The 22,213-nt window shown below is 39.9% G+C and overlaps 1 protein-coding gene across 1 annotated transcript in view; it reads right to left on the bottom strand.

Annotated features, from left to right (window-relative positions):
- The window catches only part of CCDC88A (coiled-coil domain containing 88A), a 111,561-nt gene that overhangs the window by 7,091 nt on the left and 82,257 nt on the right, over positions 1-22,213 (bottom strand). The window contains exons 17-30 of the mRNA XM_045294099.1: positions 18,784-18,945; positions 17,407-17,684; positions 17,057-17,200; positions 15,958-16,144; positions 12,600-12,745; positions 9,121-9,213; positions 8,773-8,987; positions 5,885-5,968; positions 4,649-4,852; positions 3,976-4,047; positions 3,349-3,429; positions 2,920-3,000; positions 876-1,141; positions 234-699 (exon numbers count right to left, since the gene is read on the bottom strand). Of these exons, the coding sequence (XP_045150034.1) occupies positions 234-699; positions 876-1,141; positions 2,920-3,000; positions 3,349-3,429; positions 3,976-4,047; positions 4,649-4,852; positions 5,885-5,968; positions 8,773-8,987; positions 9,121-9,213; positions 12,600-12,745; positions 15,958-16,144; positions 17,057-17,200; positions 17,407-17,684; positions 18,784-18,945 (2,479 nt within the window). The remainder of the gene's footprint in view (positions 1-233; positions 700-875; positions 1,142-2,919; positions 3,001-3,348; positions 3,430-3,975; positions 4,048-4,648; positions 4,853-5,884; positions 5,969-8,772; positions 8,988-9,120; positions 9,214-12,599; positions 12,746-15,957; positions 16,145-17,056; positions 17,201-17,406; positions 17,685-18,783; positions 18,946-22,213) is intronic.

The raw sequence follows: 22,213 nt of genomic DNA, 5'->3' as shown, positions 1-22,213 counted from the left end.
CCCTAAGTTATCTTTATTTGGTACTCCAAATGAATCACTAGAGATATTAATGGGGGCAAAAGTTGGGCTTAGAAAATGTGACCTTTCTGTCCCTGAGTTTCTAGCCCGGGCACTTAGAGACTCAGAGTAGGATGTTGGCATGTCTGTAGGTAAATCACCACGTACACAGGAGCCTAAAGCGGGTGTTAGACGGTGACGTACACGAGGGGCCCCCTGGTGGAAACAGTACTCACTAGATGCTGCAGTCACGCTGCTAGCCGCGGTGGCTGGTGCGGAATCAACTGACATAGGGAGCCTACTGTCCTTGGTCAGAAAATCGTGGATGCTGATCCTTCGGGTGGTCCCTTCAGCGGTTGAGATGACACTGCTTGCACGAGGTAACGTAGCGTACGGGTTGTTACTATCTTTTGATTGTCGTGGCACAGAAGTTTCTTTTACTGACTTGGCCTTCCCCTGAGCGCCCAGGCTAGGTTTTCCTGGAGGGCTAAGGAAGTGAGTATCTTCAGTCTTTCGAGAACAAGGTCTCACAAAATGTTCAGGCTTAGTTGTCCGTCTGTCATAAAAGTCCCCGGGGGTTCTTCCACTTACAGACCTGGCCAGACCACAGCTAACTGGTTTGTCTTTCCCCAAAAAGTCAGAAGAGACAGACAAACTTTTCATGACTTCATCTAAAAGATTCTCTTGACTTGAGGATTTTATCTGTGTAAAAACAAAAATCAAAGCAGGCAAGTGAACACAGCCACGTCACCACGTTCTGATTATTCTAGGTTGTAACACCTAACGTTGCCAGGATCTCTGAACGCCCCCCTCAACTCAAGACAACTCAGTGCAGACACTCAGAAACGGGAGGTAGGCTCATTACACAAGAAACGAACCTGTGCCGAGCTAAGGTTGTTGCTTTCTTCCAAAAACTGCTGTAGAGTGACAACTTCGCTGCCAGGAGAGCCAGTTTTCATCCTGTGATGTGCTCGACTATCCAATGTCTCAGACGTTTTGTGCGGGAGCATGGGGCTTGACCTGGTCTGCCTTTTCAAGTACTGGATCGGACTGCTACCACTGCTGGACCACGCATCATGATCATGAAGCAGGCTAAATTCCCCACTGCTGTGGCTTGGTGGACGGCTGTGGTTATTAACTGCACCTGCTTTTGGAGTAAGTGATGTTTTAAAGAGTTCATAAATAGAAACAAGATAAATACTACTTAAGTAGATAATATTTGTTGGCTGGGTTCTTATTACATGAATAGCCAAACTCAATCTTTTTTTAGAAATGCTTAGCAAACCATGTTAATCTTTCACAGATCTAACAACTTCCTTATTTTGTCTAATCATGTCAACTCCACAAGGGCAAAGGCTGGCTTTTGCCACCCCCACTCCCCCAGGGCCTAAACAGAGTCTCATAGAAAGCAGGCACTTAGTACATTTGATGAGTAAATGAACGAATGAATAAACGATGAAAATTAGATTGTTGAACGTTCAGGTGCAAATAATTAATTCTAAAACACCTCACAACTTAAGACTATGAAAGCTTGTAAGAATTTTAAATTATTTCTAAAAGCCAAAAGCAATTCTAGATGCTAACAAGTCTACTGATCTTTTGCTTTCCTCCCTTTCCAGAAGGCTCATCTGTTTATCCCACGTGAACCACCTTAGGTTCTTAAAAACCGAAATAGGTATAGACGTCAAATGGAAACATGATGTAATTACTCAGCAAATTCCACAAAGAATATGAAATTAAATGTTTAATGCAAGAGTGCTTCAAAAACTTCATGGAAAAACCCCATTACCTTTCTAATTCCCTATTCCCAAGAACTTTAGAAGCTCTTTTGGATTTTATTCTGTAGTTTTACGCCCGAGTGCTCCAACTGTCCCTAGCCCCCAGCTGGGCTCAGGAGGCTACACAGCCTGAAAGCTCTGCAGGGGTGGAGCGACTGTGTGCAGTCACTACAGGAAGCTCAGTGGCGCCGGGCTGCTCCTAAGAGTGCCAGTTTGTTGTGAGGGCAACTGTCTACAGTCGCCCAATCAGGGGCCGGCTGTAAAGTCAAGTTATATTTTAGAATTTAAGTTTTTCTTAAAAATTTCAAGTCAGAAAAAAGCCAGTTCATATTTTCAGGCATTATTTTCCTATAGGCTACAAGAACATGATTATAAAAATGAATAAGTAACCTTCCCCCACCCCCTCAGATCACTGTAATAAAGTCACAGCAATAATGATAAAAGTCAATTACAGCTGAAATCCCTTTATAATTGAAGGACGCATATTCACATACTGCTTGTTCGAAACACACAGACACACATAACTGTCCTATTTGTGAAAAATCTCCCTTTTTCAGTGGAAAAACCAAGCTAAAAGATCCTTTAAAATACATCTGCTGTGGGAGTTCAAATGCACATGCATCAAGACAAAAGGAAAGTAAGCCATTTTCATGTTAAAACAGAGTAAGTAAAATAAAGATCTACAAATATTTTTACAGTAGAAAGATTATAGTAAAAATATTTTGTTACATGAAAAAGTGAGATCAAAGTAACTGCTCCTGTTTTTACCTTTGTATACATTGAAATACACTTGTAATTACAATGTGAAAAGCATTAATGTCCTAAGGAGTGGTTCTCAACCTTCCTCATGCCGCAACCCTTTAATACAGTTCCTCATGTTGTGGTGATCCCCCAATCCTAACATTATTTTCGTTGCTACTTCATCACTGTAATTTTGCTACTGTTATGAATCAGGCGACCCCTGTGAAAGGGTCGTTCAACCCCCAAAGGGGGTCTCGGCCTACAGGTTGAGAACCGCTATTCTAAGGAATGACGTTTCAAACACACATGATGTAGAAGTTTTTATCCTAGAAACTTCATCCCAACTCCCACCGTGAGGTACTAGAAATGGGTGGAGTGCATTAGTCGTGTACCTACAGCCTACCTTTGACTTCATGGAGTGAAGCGTTATTATTGCTATTGCTAGTGGACGTTCTGCCACTGTCAAGGCTGGCTGGTCTTGAAGCTAAGTGGAGAAATCAGGAGACAGTGTGGTAAGCATCCCGCTGACGACACAGACTCTTACATGGCGATCACAGAATGCCTGGAGGAAGCCTCCATGGAACGTTCCCAGGCTGAGCATGCCCACACAGCTAACCCTCACAATGAGAAGCAAAGGCAGTGTCAGGCCGTTGGCTTAGTATGGCAGTACAGAAGAGAACACTCCTGAAACCGCAGCTGAGATTCAGAGAAAAGACGACAAAGAGCAGTTTAGACGTGAAATGAAACTAGATGGTCACCAAGGTGGTTTCAGTTTTAACCGAGAGACGTGCACAACAAACCAAAACCAAAACCTCGTCATCAGGTCACTTACAACCGATGGGACAAGGGAGCCTGCACGCTGCCGAGGTGCCACGGGCAGGAGGGCCATCTGCACAATGACTGTCCTGCGCTCCTGTCCGTACAAGGGAAACAACTGTACAGTTAATGCTGCCCGACCATCGCTCTTACGACCCCAATGATACAAGGATCACTTCTGCCATGTTCTCCCACTGTTGGTAAGAATTTTGTTTGGTAAGGTTTGATTTGCCAGATAGAAATTTTAAAATCTGAAATAGTCAACATTGTCGAACATTTAGTTTATTTTTTTTCATTTAGTTTCTTAATGTCCATCTTTTATCAGCTTATCAATTGTAAACCAATGGTAAAATTTAACTCTCTCATCCTCTGTTTTGAGAAAATAGGGCAACAAAATCACCGTTGGGTATTTTGCAGGCACACTTTATAAATGACTATGACTACAAAAGAGAAACACACAGATGAAGCGGGATCCTTAGAGAGGGCTAGAAAGAGAATTAGGTTTGAAAAATGGCAGAGGCAACTAGGAGATGCAAGTTAGAAACACATGCTTGCTGGCAATGTCACATTCACCTACACAATGCAAGCGTCCTAGCATCCCCATTCTGCATTCAATACCTCCTCTCTGACATTCAAATCTTACCATGAACTCTTGATCCCGTACTGGAATCATCACTGATACCTTGTGGACTTATATCTTCAAAGGATGTGGTATCTACACAAAATAGTAAAGCGGATATAAAAATGTTTTTATAACCAAAGTGTTCATCACAAAATTCTATAGACATAGGCTATGGACTACTTTCTTTTTGGATCATGTGCAATACATCTCTTTTGGGGTACCATATTATCAGAGACTCAAACAGAAACTGGAACTGGAAAGGAGGAGCCCAGTAGCTCTGATGAAAGGTGACTGGTCAGGGAAAGCCTCAGAAGCCCTAAACCCTCTCCCGCGAGACGCTGCAAAGCAAAGAGCCTGCGTCTTTGTATGACATTCTCTGTGTGAAGCTGCAGTGCTGTTAAGTTTCTTTAAAAAGCTTCTCTGTTTCTTCCTTTCTCGTTCTTTACCTGGTTTACCTCTCCTTTTATTGTTAGTGCATTAGCTGCTTATGATGAATGGAGGCCTAGGAGAGATTTTAGTCATTGTGTATAACCTCTTAAATTTAAAACATTTTGAGAATCCTTCCAAATAAAATCCAGATTATGTTTTGGTCAGTACTTCAGATTGTTGCTTTAGAAACACACACAGGGAGAGTCAAATTAAAATTCCTGTTGCCAACAGTTACATCATAGTGCAAAGAGCAGACGGCCTATACCTTTATTATTAACCAACTGCTTGGACCTGAAGCCTGCAGAAGAGCTGACAGTTGAAAAGTTGATGGCTGTAGCAGAGAAGGCCATAGCTCCCAGTTCTTGTCTCCTTTTACCCGCTGCAATATCATCGGGAACCTCCAAATGTTCCGAACTACCTGTCCACTGTCCTCCTGCTAGGACCATGGACTGCACCAGGTCATTCATGGCTGGGATGCAAATGAAAGCATATGAGTCAGCATGGTGAATGTGTTTGTTCTTATGTCTATTCTGTACTACAAATGATTTAGTTTTGGTCTATGGATTAATGAACATGAGAATCAAAAACTATAACCACAAGGTCATTTGATGTATGACATGCATTCAGCTGAATAAAGTGAGTAGGCTACCAGATAATACAGTTCAATTAAGGACTTCCTATCCCCATCCCCACCCACCCCTCACCCCCGCCCTCCTTTAAAAAACAAAAAAGAATTTTGCTGTACACAACTGCCATGCTTTTGCGCAGCGAAGTGCAATATAATTAGAAGCCTTCAAACGTGAGTTCATGGTGACAAAAATGGAATGAATAATGGTAAGATGGTGAGCAATGCTTATTGAGCATCGTTACTGAAAATGACCAAGAGCCCTTGGTCAGAGCAGGTTACTTTAGAGATTACTCATCTTTATGAATCAAGTAAGAAGTGTGTACCACTCAATAAAAACCTGCAAGAGATGACAGCCCCAGTGACAGGCATTTAATGTGATTATGTCTTTACCCATTTCACTTAAATAACAGAGAAAACGCCAAGTATTACTGTAGAAAGAATGACAACCATTTTTAAGAGTTATTGGCCATTTTATTTGTTTATTTTATCTGGTTCATATAAAATAAATTCCTAAGGCTGATGATGGCTTTGCTGTATCTTCCTTAAGTAAATTTCTTTGGGAAAAAAATCTTTATGGCATATAAAATGATGGGCTTCTCCTGCCAACTTTTAGAAAGCACTGGGAATTTAAGTTATTAGAAGTATGACCACACATATGCATGTATATGCACATGTGTATATATCAGGAAGCATACATATAATGGAAACTCCATGCTGGCTTTTGAAAAACTTCCTCCAGCTCCTTTAATTACAAGCAGACTGCACTTTACACAGAGTAAGAACCGGGGCACAGTCCTGAGAAAGGTTAGCGAGGGTTAGTCATGGGTGCCAGGGTGGGCATTTCAAAGAAGCTCAACTGTCATAAAGTCTTACACATGGAACGACGGTAGCAGGCCTTCCTTTTGTCTTTATCCTTCGGTCTGTTCCTCAAAAAGGGCAGTCTTTTCAGGGCAACCACTTTAATGTCAGAGCATGAGGTCAACAGAAACAGGGAGATGAAAGAAAAAAGGGAGAAGAACAGATGGGAGTTAAATGTTGAAATTAAGGACAGAAATGAATGTTTGAGTTTCAGCTATGTTGCTATACTAAATCTGTTATCCTCATGTTGCTGAATGATAATGAAATATGTACTTTAAAATACTCAAAAAAGCACCGAAGACACTGACGAGGAACATAGACTGAAAGCTTGGGATGGCTACAGTCACTTAAAAATAAGAACGGATTCAAATCACTCCTGGAGGGAACACTTTTTCTAGGTAACTTGTCAGTCTACCCCTTTAAAATTAAGAGCATGATAAAACTGAACAAGGCTTTTCAATCTTCTATTTCCTTTTAACTTTTAAAATGATAAGGCTTTTAGGGAAATGTACATTCTACTAGAGTATTTTAATAATACACATCAACAAAAACCACATTGTCCACAGCTGGTTAAAATAATTTAAAGAAACGTGTTAAGATGTTTTTTTCCTTAAACTTTAATAAAAAAAAACCCAGTAACTTCTTCATTTTAACTCAATTCTGGTATATTATATTACACACACTCTTTTCTTCATAGAGCTCTTCTAGAGATTAAAAAGGGCAAGGGATTCTGTTCATCTTGCAAAAGCCTGGGTGAGGGAAGGAGAGAATTCAGGAATATTTCGACAGTGCTAACGAATGTCAGCCCTGACCTCCAGCAGACTAAAGGGTAAGGAAAGCATGCAAAAGAGAGAAAGCGATCTGTGTAGCATATCTTTAAGTACTGTGAAGGGCTTTATGGATTATCTTACTGGGAAAAAAAATCTAAGGGAACCCTAAAAAAAATTCTGTCAAAAGAAATTAGGTGTCTAATAAAAATGAAAACATACTAGTCACTAGCCATTCTTAAACTACATTTTTAACAAGATTTAGATGCAAAAAAATTTGTTACACTTGTTTGGAAATGCAATTTAGGAGCTAGGAAATAAATTTGCATAAAGGCTAAAAGAGCTACACAGCCTTAATTGCTGTGCTCCTTTCCTCGGACAAGTACAGTCCATCAAGAGTGGGCAATGCCAAGGCAGCTTTCCAAGCTGTTTATGCGATTGCTACTAGGCACCATCATGATGCATTTAAGCTTTTAATTTGACCTGTTTGTCCCCTGGCTTCTGAGAAACACAGCTGTTTTCAATGGTTAAAACGAAATGAACTGAAAACAATGTAAAAATGGACGCTTGGCTAAAATAAAGCTGAATGGTTGTAGCATGCATGTGTTGCCTGGTTTAGATTTTTTTTTCCTTTTTTCTTTCAACTGTGATCCAAAGACTGCTTTACTGTCAGACAGACACTCTTCCAAAATGGAAGGATAAAAGGAGTTTTAGACTTCCTAGTGATGGAAAAGAATCTCTGGGAAGTGTTGGACTGCCAACCGGGAGGTCAGCAACTCAAACCCACCAGCTGCTCTGTGGGAGACAGAAAAGGCGATCCCCTCCGGTAAGGTGTACAGCCTCGGGCTTTACACAGCGTCTCTATGAGTCTGAATTCACTCGATGGCAGTTGGTTTGGGCTTGAGTTTTGGTTTCATTTATAGCAGTTAGTTTACAGACAGACACAAAAGATCCTTTTCCCAAAGCCAGATGAAAATTAGGGGAACACTAGTAGTAGTGTTGAGTTTTGGGTTTCTTTGTAAATTTCTCAAACGGATCTCTAGCAGGATTGAAGAGAATCACTTCCTTTCCAATCTTATTCTGGGAGTCCAGCAGAGCATCCACATGTGACAGTTTCTACTCAAAGAGCCATCGCTTCAAACAAATCTGTGTGGTGCTTTTCTAGAGTTGAGGACCAAATTAAATTACCCTTTGATTAAAAACAAAAACCACTAAACGTGCCCATTATAATTTCTCATTTAATAGGTATGGTGTACTTTATACCTAAAAGCAGGCAATATTATTAACTAGTCTGCCGCCTTTAGAGAGCAGTAACTACTCAGAGGTTTCTAGTAGATTTAGCGGGAAAGACGAGACTTCAGAAGACTAGATAGTATTAATCTTATGAGAAAACAGAATGAAACTGTTTCATTGAGACTAATTTAAACTTACATATTTGTGGGTTGCTTACCTATGCACTTCAATTTCTAGGAGCTGTGGCAGCACAGCTGTGAAGCACGTGGCTACCAACGGAAGCATCCGTGATCTGAACCTGTGGGAAACCTTAGGGTGGTTCCTATTGTCCTAAAGGGTTGCTAGGTGGTGGAATGACATCGTCACACACAGAAGAGCTGCCCCCTGACACAGACTATCCAGGCCTAAGCTCCTAGGGAAGAAAACACTCTTGTCTTGTCAAAGATAATTTCCCTGAGGTCAAACCACTGTGCATAATTTTTTTATTGCATTGCTTTGGGTGTAACCCTAATGAAGAGCTTGATATTTATTTCAAAAGAATGGTAGTGATATATACAATATAAATTTTAAAAAATGACTAGTGATAGTGTAAGTTAAAAATTTGTTTGAATATTTTATAAAACTAATAATTTCTTGGACATCTTCAAATGCTTAGTATTTAATTATTTTCTGTATAGTTTAAAATACATCTATGTATAGTATACATAGTGCTCTAAATACAAAATATAGAAACTGATGAGGTTGTGCACTCTTGTATTAGAGATTTTACGGTCATAGGGAATCTTTTTTAAATGCCATGAATCAGACTATTCTCCCAAAGAACTGTTTCAGATCCTTAAGAGAACCCTCTATGGAGGCGTCTAGAGTGACACCTCAGCTCGCAAGGAGTTGTTAAGCACTCACTGCTGCTTTTCTTGGTCCCCAGCGTCTGGCCGTCTTCCAACGAGTTGGAACCCACAGAAGAGCTGTCCTGGCTGTCCTGGTGGGGAAGCTGGAGAAAGCCTTCACTGGAGTCAGAACGCGTGGGGGTTAATGTCAGAGATTTCTGACGCTCCCGGTTCAAATCTTTCTTAGACTTGATCAATTTTCTCATTTTTAGGGTAATCCAGTTGCCTCTCCTAATAGAAAAAACAAAACAAAACATAAAAAACCCACTTCCGTTTAAAATTCAGCCTATAAATCCTCTACAAAATTAAAAGCCTTAATATGTAACTTTCACAGTAAAAATTAGTAAAATTTGGTTAATGGTACCTTCTAGGAGGTGATGGATCATAAAATTTGTATTGATCCATGATTTTTTCTTCTAATTTCTCCTTTTGACGTCTTAACTCATTCAACTTGTCACTATAAAATAAAAATGTCATTTTAGGGCATGTATCATATTTTGTGTTGCTATGAATAATAAATTATTCTTTAATTATGGCCTACTGTCTTCTCAAGACATAAATAAATACAGATAACAAGACCTGAAAGTTCATTAGGGAGTAAACAATGAGATTTTTTTTTTGGTTTCCTTTTCCTTAAATTTAGAATTTACTTAAATAAAGGGATATAAGATCTAAAGTTTCAACCCATCAACAGAATTTGGTTAAAAGAAAATTCTGCATAAACACATCATGGCAGTAATCCTTTCTCAACATTTGTTACGGTTATTAAATAAACTCATAACATTCGTGTCATGGATCGAACTGTCCTCCCAAAATACGTATCCAGGATTCTCGGAGGTTAGGCTACAGGTAATAGTGTAATCTAGGAGTTCTGTAGCAGCCCCCGAGCCTCCCCCGTGTGAACAATTAGAGCGTTAGAAGTGCAGCACCTGTAACCCTGCCACAGCCCAGTGCGGATGTAAGGGGGTGACCCTGAGGCACGGCCTTCAACATCTTTTCTCAGAAAAGCAAGCAGGGTAGATCAGAGGGATCTACCAAGACTACCAAGGAAGAAAAGCCAGGAGTGGAGAGCATCCTGTGAACCTGAGTCCCCTGCGCTTAGGACCTGGGAGCCAGTTGCAGGGGAAGACGGATGTGAAGACCCACGTGTCTAAGGAATGCTAGGCCACAGATGCCAAGAAGATACAACACTTTCCCCCGCTACCCTAGAGTCAGCTTGCTGAATGTGAACTTCCAGCCTGTCAACTGGGAAAGAACGAATGTCTGTTAAGCCATCCACTGTGGTATTTCTACTGTAGTAGCATGTAATAGATAACTAAGACATGGTTTATTATGATTCATACAAGCAAACACAGTAGGTATTTGTGCTGCTTACAAGTATAGATTTTATAATAATCTTGCATCACATCTTTATGCAAATATTTTTCCCCTTTTAGTCAAATTATTTAGACTTAATTTATTTGCCAAAGGATGATCTCTAGTAATTCATGAGTATATTAACTTTACCACATGCTAGTCTATTTTTAGTGTCTTGGTAGATTACTAGCCAGTAGGTTGGTAGCTCGAACCCACCCAGAGGTAACTAGGAATACGGGCCTGGTGACCTGCTTTTGAAAGGTCACAGCCTTGGAAAGCCTGTGGAGTACGTTCACTCCGTACACACGGGCTCGTCATGAGTCAGAAATGACTCAACGGCAATGAACAGGGCTCTGTAGTAGGTACAGAAACATAACAGACTATCAGGAGAGGCCAGTCCCTGGAGAAGGACACAATGCTTCGTAAAGAAGGAGGTCCTCGACAAGGTGGATGGACACAGTGTCTGCACCGATGGTCTCAGGGACAGGAGCCACTGTGAAGGTGGAACAGGACTGGGCAGTGTTTTGTTCTGTTGTGCACAGGGTCGCTATGGGTCGGAGCTGACTCGACGGCGCCTAACAACAACAATAACAACACCTTACACTTGAAATGCCACAACTGTATTGGTATACTACAGAAGAGAAGTGTCCAAAGGCCTAGGGAAATTGGAACCTAAGAGTGAATTCTTCAAGCGGGACCCACAAGCCTCCCCCACCATGGAGTGCCCAGAGGACAAATCTTCACTACATGGTGAGGAAGTATCTTTGCAGATTGCTTTAACAGTTACTTACTGGAGGTCAGAATAGGATGGGAACCATCCTAAATGAATTAAGCTTAATCAAAGTGAGGCTGACTGGACACTGAGGTGGTAGGAGCTAAGTGGCTCACTTAATCGCTAAATACAGTGATGATACTCAATTCTTACACCTCCATGTTTCTACATCTGCTGTTCCCTTGGCTGGATAGTCCCAGGAAAACTTCCATTGAACCTTTCAGTATGAGCTCAACAATCATCTTTGGGACCTCCTCCTCTTCTCTTCTACACAAAGACCATTTTCCCCCTGATATGTGCTGTATGTCTACGACCCCCTACACAGATTTCTAAAGAAATGATTGTTTTACATGTTTATTTTAATTTATATTTGTTACTAATTCCATAAGACTATGAACCTTGTGTACTCATCTTAACATGTGTGGTTATTAATACAGAACCTGGAACATCAGTGCTCAAATATATGTTAAAATGAATGATGTCTCTTGGGCCCCTACTCAAGTACTCCCTCAACACAAGAACACTGTCCTAACAATTCGGCAGTCTGAGATGCTCACCTTCCTAGCATGCTGAAGACAACGGATGCACAAGCAAATGTGGTGAAGAAAGCTGATGGTGCCCGGCTATCAAAAGCTGTATCATCTGGGATCTTAAAGGCTTGGTGATAAACAAGTGGACATCTAGCTGAGAAAAAACAAAGCCCACATGGAAGAAGCACACCAGCCTGTCCCGACACGATTGCTGAAGACAAAGTGGGTGCATAAGCAAAGGTGATGGAGAAAGCTGATGGTGCCTGGCTATCAAAAGATATACAGTTTGGGGTCCTGTAGGCTTGAAGATAAACAGGCGGCCATCTAACTGAGAAACAACAAAGCTCACATGGAAGAAGCACACCAGTTTGTGAGATCAAGAGGTGTTGAAGGGATCATGGATCAGGCATGAAAGACCAAAAAAATCATAGCATTGTGAATGAGGGGGAGTAGGGAGTGGGGACCCAGGGGCCCCTCTGTGGGCAATTGGACATCCCCTTGCGGAAGGGCCACGGGGAGGAGACGAGCCAGTCAGGGTGCAGTGTAGCAATGATGAGACATACAATTTTCCTCTAGTTCTTGAATGCTTCCCCCACCCACTATCATGATACCAATTTTTCCTTACAAATCTTGCTGGACCGGAGGATGGACACTGGTTTGGTGGCAACTGGAAATACAGGGAATCCAGGACAGATGAACCCCTCAGGCCCAGTGGTGAGAGTGGCGATACTGGGAGGGTGGAGGGAAGGTGAGGGAGAAAGGGGGAACAGATTACAAGGATCTACATATAACCTCCTCCCTGGGGGACGGACAGCGGAGAAGTGGGTGAAGGGTGATGTCGGATGGTGTAAGATATGACAAAACAATAATAACTGATAAATTATCAAGGGTTCATGGGGGAGGGGGGAGCAGGGAGGGAGGGGAGAAAATGAGGAGCTGATACCAAGGGCTCAAGTAGAAAGCAAATGTTTTGAGAATGATGAGGGAAACAAATATACAAAAGTACTTGACACAATGGATGTATGTGTGGATTGTGATAAGAGTTGTACTAGCCCCCAATAAAATGATTTAATTATTTTTTTTAAAAATGATGTCTCAAATCAGTTAAACTAGCATCAAGGTGTGTTGCCCACTGAGTCTCAGGGATAAATGATGAATAACATTTTAAAGTATGAAAGTACTTACATGTACTGTCTTTGTTCTACATGAAAGAGATCCTTGCTTTCCATATTCTGCTCCAACAGTGTTCTGTTCTGGAGCATTAAAGTCTGAATTTGATCTAACAGGTGTCGATTTTCTTCTTCTAAGTTTCCTTTAAGTTGGCTTAGCAACTGTTTAAATACAAACATTTTTTAACAAAGTCAATAGTTAGATAACAAATCGCCTTGCACATCTGGAAAACAAAGTTCTTCCTTGAGATTTGTGTTCTTTGAACAATTAGTTACATGTTGATTAGAACATGAGTGATAACTATTAGCAGTCTTAATGACAATGAATGCCCTTCATTACATACTGGGCAGGCTTTTGTTTTTGTTTTTTTCTCCCCTTGCTTGTTTCAAGGGTGGCCTGGGAAAGAGCCTCGGGGATGAGGAACAGCAGGAGGCCAATACTTATGGGAAACGTTGCCAGAGGCCACATTTGCGTAAGATACAGTCTAGGAATGGGAGAACAGATTATTACATTTGAGTGAAGTTTGACTGCAGTCTGTAACTTTCACCACACGGCTTTTTTCTGCATGGGGTAAGATACTGATAGGATGTGCCCATGAGCCATACCACTGCGTATGAGTCCACTGAGAAGCAGGGGGTATGATCTCATCACTGGCAAGAGCCAGGAAAGGAGCCCGTCTTCTGGCCCCAACATCTGGTTTATCCTGGCCTGACTTCGGACTCTGGACTGAAGAGCACCCACCCCTATGTAAGACATGTCCTGGGACTTTCTTGGGTTCCGTGGGGTCACTGCAGTGATTCAAAGAACCCAGGGACTCGAGGGAGCCAACTCCATGGAGGCGTGCAGGGAAGATGTTGGGCTGTGGGCACTCTTTCAACCCCCAACTCCTTGCAACTAGTTTGGTATTGATTCTTTCTAAAGAAATTATTTATTTATTTTTTTCTCTGCCTGCCCTCCCGTCTAAAGAAATTATTAACAGAAAGGTACCGCAACAAATTTAAGCTGACATACTATTAAACACACCTTTTTACATACCACTAAGAACACATTTTTAAAATATGAAATAAGATGAATTCTTATTTCAATGATGAAATAGAGTAATCAACTGCCCTAATAATTTACAATTTTGAAATACAAAGCCCTTCACTACTTCAACTGAAATCTCTCTCTACCAAGGGCACAACCATAAAGATAAAATTAAATACAACCAACAATGAAATGTTGTTTTATTGTTCATTAGGTCATATAACGAATGTACAAATTACTGACATAAATTCATAATTTAAAAACCTGCTGTGGTTATAAATAAATGTGGAAAAAATTAAAAAGGAAAAGTGAACCTTCGTGAAATTTTTTGAGAGTCCACAAGATGGGGATGTTTACTCAGGAGAGCAGAAAAATAAAATGGGATGTTTTATCTGCATTCAAAAAGATGGATTTTGGCAGGGTATTTGCTTGGTCTTTAAGTGTTTGCTTAAAGATTGTTACTAGTTGCAGTTGTGGAAATACTTAACTATACATTGGAGTAACCGGAAAACACGTTGATTAACCAAAATAAACAGCAGAGGGGTAGGCAGGACAACTCTTTACCTACCCTCGGAGAAACTGGTGGTCTTGACCTGATACCTTGAGGATCCCAGGCCAATGCACAACCACCAGGCCACGAGGGCTCCTAAGTGACTGATCACTGAGGAGGCTATAAAGTCACTCATGTAGCATTCTGGTCAGGAATGTATGACCTGGACCTAAATACCAGAGAATACCACAAAAGTCCAAAATGAAAAAAAACACTATATTCAATAACTGGCCTTTAATATTTTTTAAAAATCCATATAATAAAATACAAAGACAGACTAAGCAAATTTCTCTGATTAAATAAGACTACAGAAACATTATAGTTAACTAAATTTTAAAAGTGACCCTGGACTGGAAAGGGCAAGAGAATTACAAAAAGCCCTTATAGGGATAAGTTAAAAATGGGAACATGAATATGGTATATATTTATATAACTTCCCTAAACACTGACAAATGATATTGTGGTTGTCTAAGACAATGGTCTTGTTCTTATGAAAGGCACCCTGAAGAAATTCATTAACAATACATCTATGTAACAGACTTTCAAAGTGCTCTGGGAGAAAAATGGGGAATATATAACGAGAGAGATTTATACAGCAGATGTGATAAGATATTAGTGAATCTAGGTAAGATGTAAGACAAGAGCAGCCTTTCAGTGGCCACTCAGATGGAGTCTTCTGCAGCCCTGGCCACCCCACATGGAGCACAGGGCCTCTCGGGATCGGGATGGAGCCAACAGCGCTGGGTGGTGGTGGTGAGTAGCTTTACAGACCAAAGGTATACCGAGACCTACAATGGCTGTCTCATTTTACACATCTGACTAGTCTGTCTGGTGGTCTATTGTTTGTCCAAGCAGAATTATAATATCATGCTGAGAACTATATTTTGACAACTCTTCTAAGCATGGACCTTTTCTGTGCTCTGCTCCAAATCAGGCCAACCTCCGACAGCATCAAAACTGCTGGTTTTCCTTTTGTACGGTGGGACTGCCTGGTGTCAGAACTAAGGAGAGGTCTGAGTTTACTTCTCCCTCTCTGGGATAGAACTGTAGGACGGCCATGATGAACAGAACCCAGAAGAAATAATGTTGCATGACTTGTGAGGTTTTTATCTGGTTTTCTTTTCCCTGGAACCCAAACACCATATTGTGGTAAAGTCCAAAGGAGGCCAGGGGGAGAGGATTAATGTTTCCACCTGTTAGCCAGCATCTATGTGATGAGGGAGTGGCAGGGACTGCAGATGATTTCAGCTTTCCATTCTTCCAGCAGGGGCCCCGTGGAGCCAAGACAGCATCCTACTGTCCTTGCTGAATTCCCAACCAACAGAATTCGTGAGCACTGGGTGCCAGAAGGTGCTGATGGCTAAGTGCGTCTTATAAATGACTGTTTTATCCCACTCCATTTTCAGGTTATTTTGTTACACGGTTGTAATCACGGGAGCACTGTGTTTCACTTATCATGTTTGTTTTCTGTTTCTATCCAATGGCATATAAGCTCAGCACGGCCATGGCTTTTTGTCTCTTTAGTTCAGTGGTGTACATCAGGGAACGAATAAAGATCTGCTTCATAACAAGTACATCATCTTGACAGAGCAAGGAAAATCAATGGTGAAAAAAAGCTAAAATTAACGATAAAATAATTTTTATCTAAGTTATATTTCAATTATCCCTGACCAAGTCTTTTAGAAAACACCCACTAATTGCTCCTGTAGACGGCCGCTGTCATTGTACCATGGTTTACTTTTAGAAAGGCCTTGATGCATACAGAAAGCAGCAGCGATTTCACTTGTCAAAGCTCACCTCACACTGGTTATTCAGCTTGGTAGATGTGATATCCAACTGTTGGTATTGTTCCTTTAGCTTAGAAAACTCAGCCTCTAATCTTGTTTGTTCCAGTTTGGAATTATTTAGAAGACTCTTCAAATTTTTATGGTCCGTTTGTAAAATTTCAGTTTCTTTCAAAAGCTGACTATATGTATGAGTCAACCTATAATTAAAAATCACAATGGAGTAAAATGTAGAGTCTGTTAGTAGCTTTCATTTTAACTTACACAATATTAAATTTGACACACATGTGTGCACAACATAAAAAGATTATTTTACCAGTTACCAAACTGATTATGATCAGTTTCTATTCTGGTCTCAAAATATTTTGATAGTTTTAACATATAAAATTTAAATAGAAAAAACCCCACAACCAATCCAGTTTATTTCACAGAGGATTCAGACCTTCTACAATCCAATGTGAGACTCAGATCACAATGATTACTGAACCCAGTATGAATTACTATGTGCACAGCTGTCTCAGCCATAATAATTGTGTAAATGTTTAGGCTATTGAAAAACTTTTGAAGTTTCTAAAAAGTAGCTTTAGCATTTATAAAGAGACGAACAGTTGAAGAGTTTTGCTATCCCAGGGTGTCCATTAAGAAATAACTGCCCTATGACAACATGAGACCATTATCACACAAGACAGTTACAAAGAAGTACACATCCATCAGCCAAGAAATTATTACTCTTTAGCAATTTGAAAAGACAAGAAGTGGTTTATCAGATTAGTGAAAAGCAAGACACAAAAAATCAGGTCCCATTAAATTCTGTGTCAACAAAGAAAGTAAATACTATCAAGATATAGAAATGTTATCATAAAATATAACTTAAAAACATACTCAGTTGAATAAAACGAAGTACTATGAGAAAACATAGAGCAAGGTTCTTTCCTGAGCATTCCATAACTAGCTATGGAATTTTCCCGCTGTCTTTTTTTAGCTGCAGAAGAAATTATACAGATACTCTATTCCACTTCTTCAAAGTTTAAGGACAAATTATGCTTGGTACTGCACAGAGGCAGTCCATGGCCTGTATGGGACATCCAGACATGCACAAACTCATGTGTTACCGGTCATGTTCTCCGCACAGCCTCTTGTGTTCTGCAGCCACCGCCTCATGGGTTTTGTTTTCAAGCAGCATTTTTTCCTGTTCTACTTTGAGCATTTTTTCCAAATCTTCCAGTTGTCCTTTCTGTTTTAGTAACTGATTATAACTGGGGAAAAAAGATAGTGTATATTTCTTCAAGAAAAAATATTTTAGAAATTGCAGAAACAAAATTAATAAATATCATACAAAATGTGTACATTTATAAACTATATACATAAATTATTTCTCAGACCTTTATAACACAACTAACTTATTGCACTATTTGGAGAAAAGTGGTTTAAATTAATAACGTAAGATGACATGAAAAATTACCGATCTTCGAGATCTTTATGCTCCACCTCAAGATTTTTGTGGGCCAACTTCAGAGTGCCATGTTTCGTGATGAGGGATTCATACTCCGAAGCCTGTCGCTCATGAAGAAGTGCTAGCTTCTCGTGGTCTCTGACGAGAGACTCATAGAGAGACTTCAGATCTTCTCTTTCCTTGGTTACAGATTCATGTTCATTTTCTAAGGACGATTGTTGGATTTGGAGCTGTGCATTCTGGTTCATAAGGGAGGTACTTTGAGAATTAAGGGTTGAATTTTCAACCTGCGAGGATGGATATTGTCATCAGACATGTTCTTTTATAAGACAAAATATAACAATGCATAAACTTTAGGAAGTTCTAAGTAAGTCATGTCGTATGTGTTCACATTACACCAGGGAAATTTGGACTTAAGCTTGTCCACGATTAACTTAAATTTTAAAAAAATTTTATCATTTTATTAGGGGCTCATAAAGATTACCTTTTTGATTTATGTTTTAAAATGTGTGTTATGTATATACACACGTTTAAATTTATTTTAAATAACGGTTAAAAAGCCACATATTGGAAAAGTACAGAGCTACAAATATAGCTTATCATTTTCTACAATTTGCAGGTTAATAGACTGAAAAATTACTTTTGAAAACAAGCTTTTCCAAAGAGTTTAAACGAAATTACTATTTGCATTACGACTTGGAAAAGGATTACAGAACTTTTAGATTCAGAGAGATTTCTTTTCATCTTTAGAAGTTTCAAAGAGCAGCATTTTTCTCTATCTAGACTGTTCTACTTAAAAAGACATTGGCAATTACGAACTATTAAGTCAAAAGATAGCATTCTTGGTGGTGGAAATAATGTGGAGAGGGACATCAATAATGGTTTTACGGCATGAAGAGAATAATCAGTGGCACTGGTTTTACACACTGTAAGTGGTTGAACTGGAGAACGTTTGCTGTGTATACTTATGCCACAATTTTAAAATGTTCTAAAATTGATCGTGCTGATGACGGCTCAACTGCTCTGGCCAGGAGTCAACTGTTGAGTTGTCCGATGTGTAGATCCAGTGCTAAATCCCCCAGTGACCTCTGATGAGAACCGCACCATGAACCCCACTCGAGTCTACTCCATGACAAGGGCATGACTGAAGCGAGGGGGAGATCACAAAGTAAATATAAGGAAAACTCTATTTTACCCTACTTGTTGAAGGAATTAATTAATGTTTAAGAGGCTCTACCATTTAAATGATGTTAAAATTTGAAAACTTGGCAAGGTACTAATTACAAATATTTTAACTTATCTTCACTTAGTAAATATACTAATGCTCTTATGTCTAGTTTATTTTCCCTAGTTTAATAGCATATCCCCCAAATATTATATCACCACCTGGAGCTTGGCATTCTGTGTCTGCAGAGTGGTATTTTGTTCCTGTAATGACGCGGTCTGTCTCTGAAGTGCGAGCATCTGGGCCTGCACATTACTGCTCTGGGTCTCCAGCTGCCTCAGCTGGGCTTTCAACGCTTGCTTCTCTGCTTGTAGTGTCGCATTCTTAATAAAGAAAACATACATTAAAAATAAAAGTAATGTCAAACATACTTCTATTAAAGAATATTGAATTTTATACAAGTATTTATTATCTTTCTAACCTAAAAAAAAAAACCCCAAACAAACCAATAAGCATTAAAGAGAAAAAACCTAAAATAGTCCCTCTATCCCAAATTGTGAACATATATTTAATCTTATATATATATATATGAGAAGCAATAAAATTAGAACTTTAATATATACTGTTGTGTCTGTGTCCTTTAATATAAAAAATATTTCATTCTCAATATATTAGAGTAAGTCAGTAGAGTAATGTTTTTAAAGCGCAGAGTTGCTCAGAGTGATTAGATGTTGTATCCAGCCAAGAGAGGGTTGTACTATTTCTAATTTCCCTGAAGGCAAATATACATAAATACAGTGGTTCCAGGGGTCAACAACAAAACTAAGGCTTGCCCGGCTATCAAAAGTTACAGTGTATGGGGTCTTAAAGGCTTGAAGGTAAACAAGCGGCCATCTAGCTCAGAAGCAACAAAGTCCACATGGAAGAAGCACACCAGCCTGTGATCATGAGGTGTCGATGGGGTCAGGTATCAGGCATCTAAGACTCAGAATAAAATCTTATAATATGAATGAGGGGGAGGGCAGAGTGGAGACCCAAAGCCCGTCTGTAGACAATTGGACATCCCCTTAGAGAAGGGTCACAAGGAAGAGAAGAGCCAGTCAGGGTGTAGTATAGCAGCGATGAAACACACAACTTTCCTCTAGTTCTTTAATGCTTCCTCCCTGCCAACTATCATGACCCCAATTCTACAAGTCAGATTAGACCAGAGCATGCACACTGCTACACGTAAGAGCCAGCAACACGGCAGGATAGATAAACCCCTCAGGGACAACAATGATAGTACAAATACCAGGAGGATTAGGGGAGAGAAGGGGGAGAAAGGGGAAATCGATCACAAGGATCAACCTAGAACACCCTCCCAGGGGGATGAATAATGGAAAAGTGGGTATGGGGTGATGGAGGGCGATGTTAAGATATGGAAAAAATAATCTATAACTTATCAAGGGCTTGTGAGGGAGGGCAGATGGGGGAGTGAGGGGGAAGAAATGGGGAGCTGATATCAGGGGCTTAAGTGGGAAGAGAATGCTTTGAAAATGATGATGGCGGCATATGTGCAAATGTACTTGACCCATTAGAGGAATGTAAGGATTGTGATGAGATGCTAAGAGCCCCCAATAAAAGTAAATAAAAGAAAAGCTGGAAACAGGGAATCTACGACAGATTACCCCTCTGGACCAATACTGTGAGTAGCAAAACCAGGACAGTAAGGGGAAGGTGGGGGGAGAAAGGGGAAAACAATCACAATGACTTACATATAACCCCCTCCTAGGGGGATGGATGTGGTAGTTATATAATTGTCAATTTGAGAGGATTACGAGCGAAGGGGTGGAGTCTAGTCTGTCATAGTCTGTCAATTGGATCATAGCCAATGAAGCTTCTGTGTGGGCATGACCTTCTCATGAGAATTCTGGGAAATCTGGTATTTCCTCCTTGGAGGTGGGAGACTCTCTCTCACTCCCTAGGAGACATAGCAGCTGACAAGATACATGGACCCACCCTGATGCAGACACCCCTGCCAGTGCTGAGATGTTTCCAATGCCACTGGATCCAGAGACTTTCTACCCACTGGCCTGTGATCTTCTACATTCGGCATCACTGCACGTGTTTCGTGACTGGTATCAGACTTATGGACTTGATTGGACTGGGTTGGGATGTTTTCTCAATGTTCAATTGCTCTTGTATATAAATATCTTTCTTATACACTTTTGTGTGTCCCTGGATTTGTTTCTCTAGTCTCCCCAGACTAACACAACAGATAACAGAAAAGTGGGTAGGTGAAGGTAGACATTGGTCAGTGTAAAACTTGAAAAAACAAAATTTAAATTATCAAGGGTTCATGAGGGAGGGAGGGTGGGACAGGGAGGGGAAAAATGAGGAGCTGATACTAAGGGCTCAAGTAGAAAGAAAATGTTTTGAAAATGATGATGGCAACATGTACAAATGTGCTTGACACAAGGATGTATGTATGGATTGTGATAAGAGCTGTACGAGTCCCCAATAAAATGATTTTTAAAAACCTCAAAAAATAAAAACTAAGGATTTTAAATTTATAAATGTTTAGAAGCAAATTGACTTGAATTTTAAAGTGTAATACAATAATATCACATATGCATAAGATACACATACATCAATATGTATATACTCTGTCATGTCCAGCTATTCCATCCCCAGGATGGAATTCACCACACTGTAAACAGATCTCTATATGGATTTTTTCATTGAAATAAAACTTGAAAATAACCTAAATGTCCATCATTGTGATATTTTAAAAGTAATGGTAACACAATACACTTAATGAATTTGAAAATGATAGTTGTATATTATAATATGCAGTCACTTTTTAAAAAGCTGTTATTTGTTAAAATAGAGATTTCTATAATAATATAAAGATGTAAATGAGAATATTTGCAATTGTTAAACGTAGGATATTTTTGTTTTATTCACTTATAGAATGTTATATTTAAATAAGAGTGGCATATATTGAATTGTATGCATTTTAGTTTTATCCTGTTAGGTACAGATATGATTTTATTATTGTTTGCTTGAAAATTGCATATGGCTAAAGAGTTGTATGAAAGTGTCAAACTGACAAGGGGTAGTTCTGTGGTAGTTATATAATCATTTGTCAATTTGAGAGGATTAAGAATGAAGGGGTAGAGTCTAGCCTGTCAATCAGGTGATAGCCAATGAGGCCTCTGTGTGGGCATGGCCTTCCCCTAAGGATTCTGGGAACTCCTGTATTCCTCCTTGGAGGGGGGAAACTCTGTCTGTCTCTTTCTCTGCTGACACCTAGAGAGACTCTCTACTAACAAGACACTGGAATTACACTAGTGCCCTGAGCTTGAGAAGCCACGAAGGGACCCCTGTCAGCGAGACTTTCCGCCCACTGGCCTGTGATAGTCCTGCATTTGGCATCATTACATGTGTTCCATGAATCTGAAGAGAGCTTTATAGATTGGGACCAGGCATATGGGCTCATGTCGGACTTATGGACTTGATTTGCACTGGGCTAGGATGTTTTCTCAATAATCAATTGCTCTTGTATAAAAACCTCTTTCTTCTTTTTTTAAATCATTTTATTAGGGGCTCATACAACTCTTATCACAATCCATACACACATCAATTGTGTAAAGCACATTTGTACATTCA

This window comes from Echinops telfairi, unplaced genomic scaffold (assembly GCF_000313985.2).
Source record: "Echinops telfairi isolate 266 unplaced genomic scaffold, ASM31398v2 ScPeMD7_2573;HRSCAF=3158, whole genome shotgun sequence".
Taxonomy (NCBI): Eukaryota; Metazoa; Chordata; class Mammalia; order Afrosoricida; family Tenrecidae; genus Echinops; species Echinops telfairi.
The sequence above is the reverse complement of the archived record's forward strand: the minus strand, read 5'-3'. Positions and strand labels throughout refer to the sequence as shown.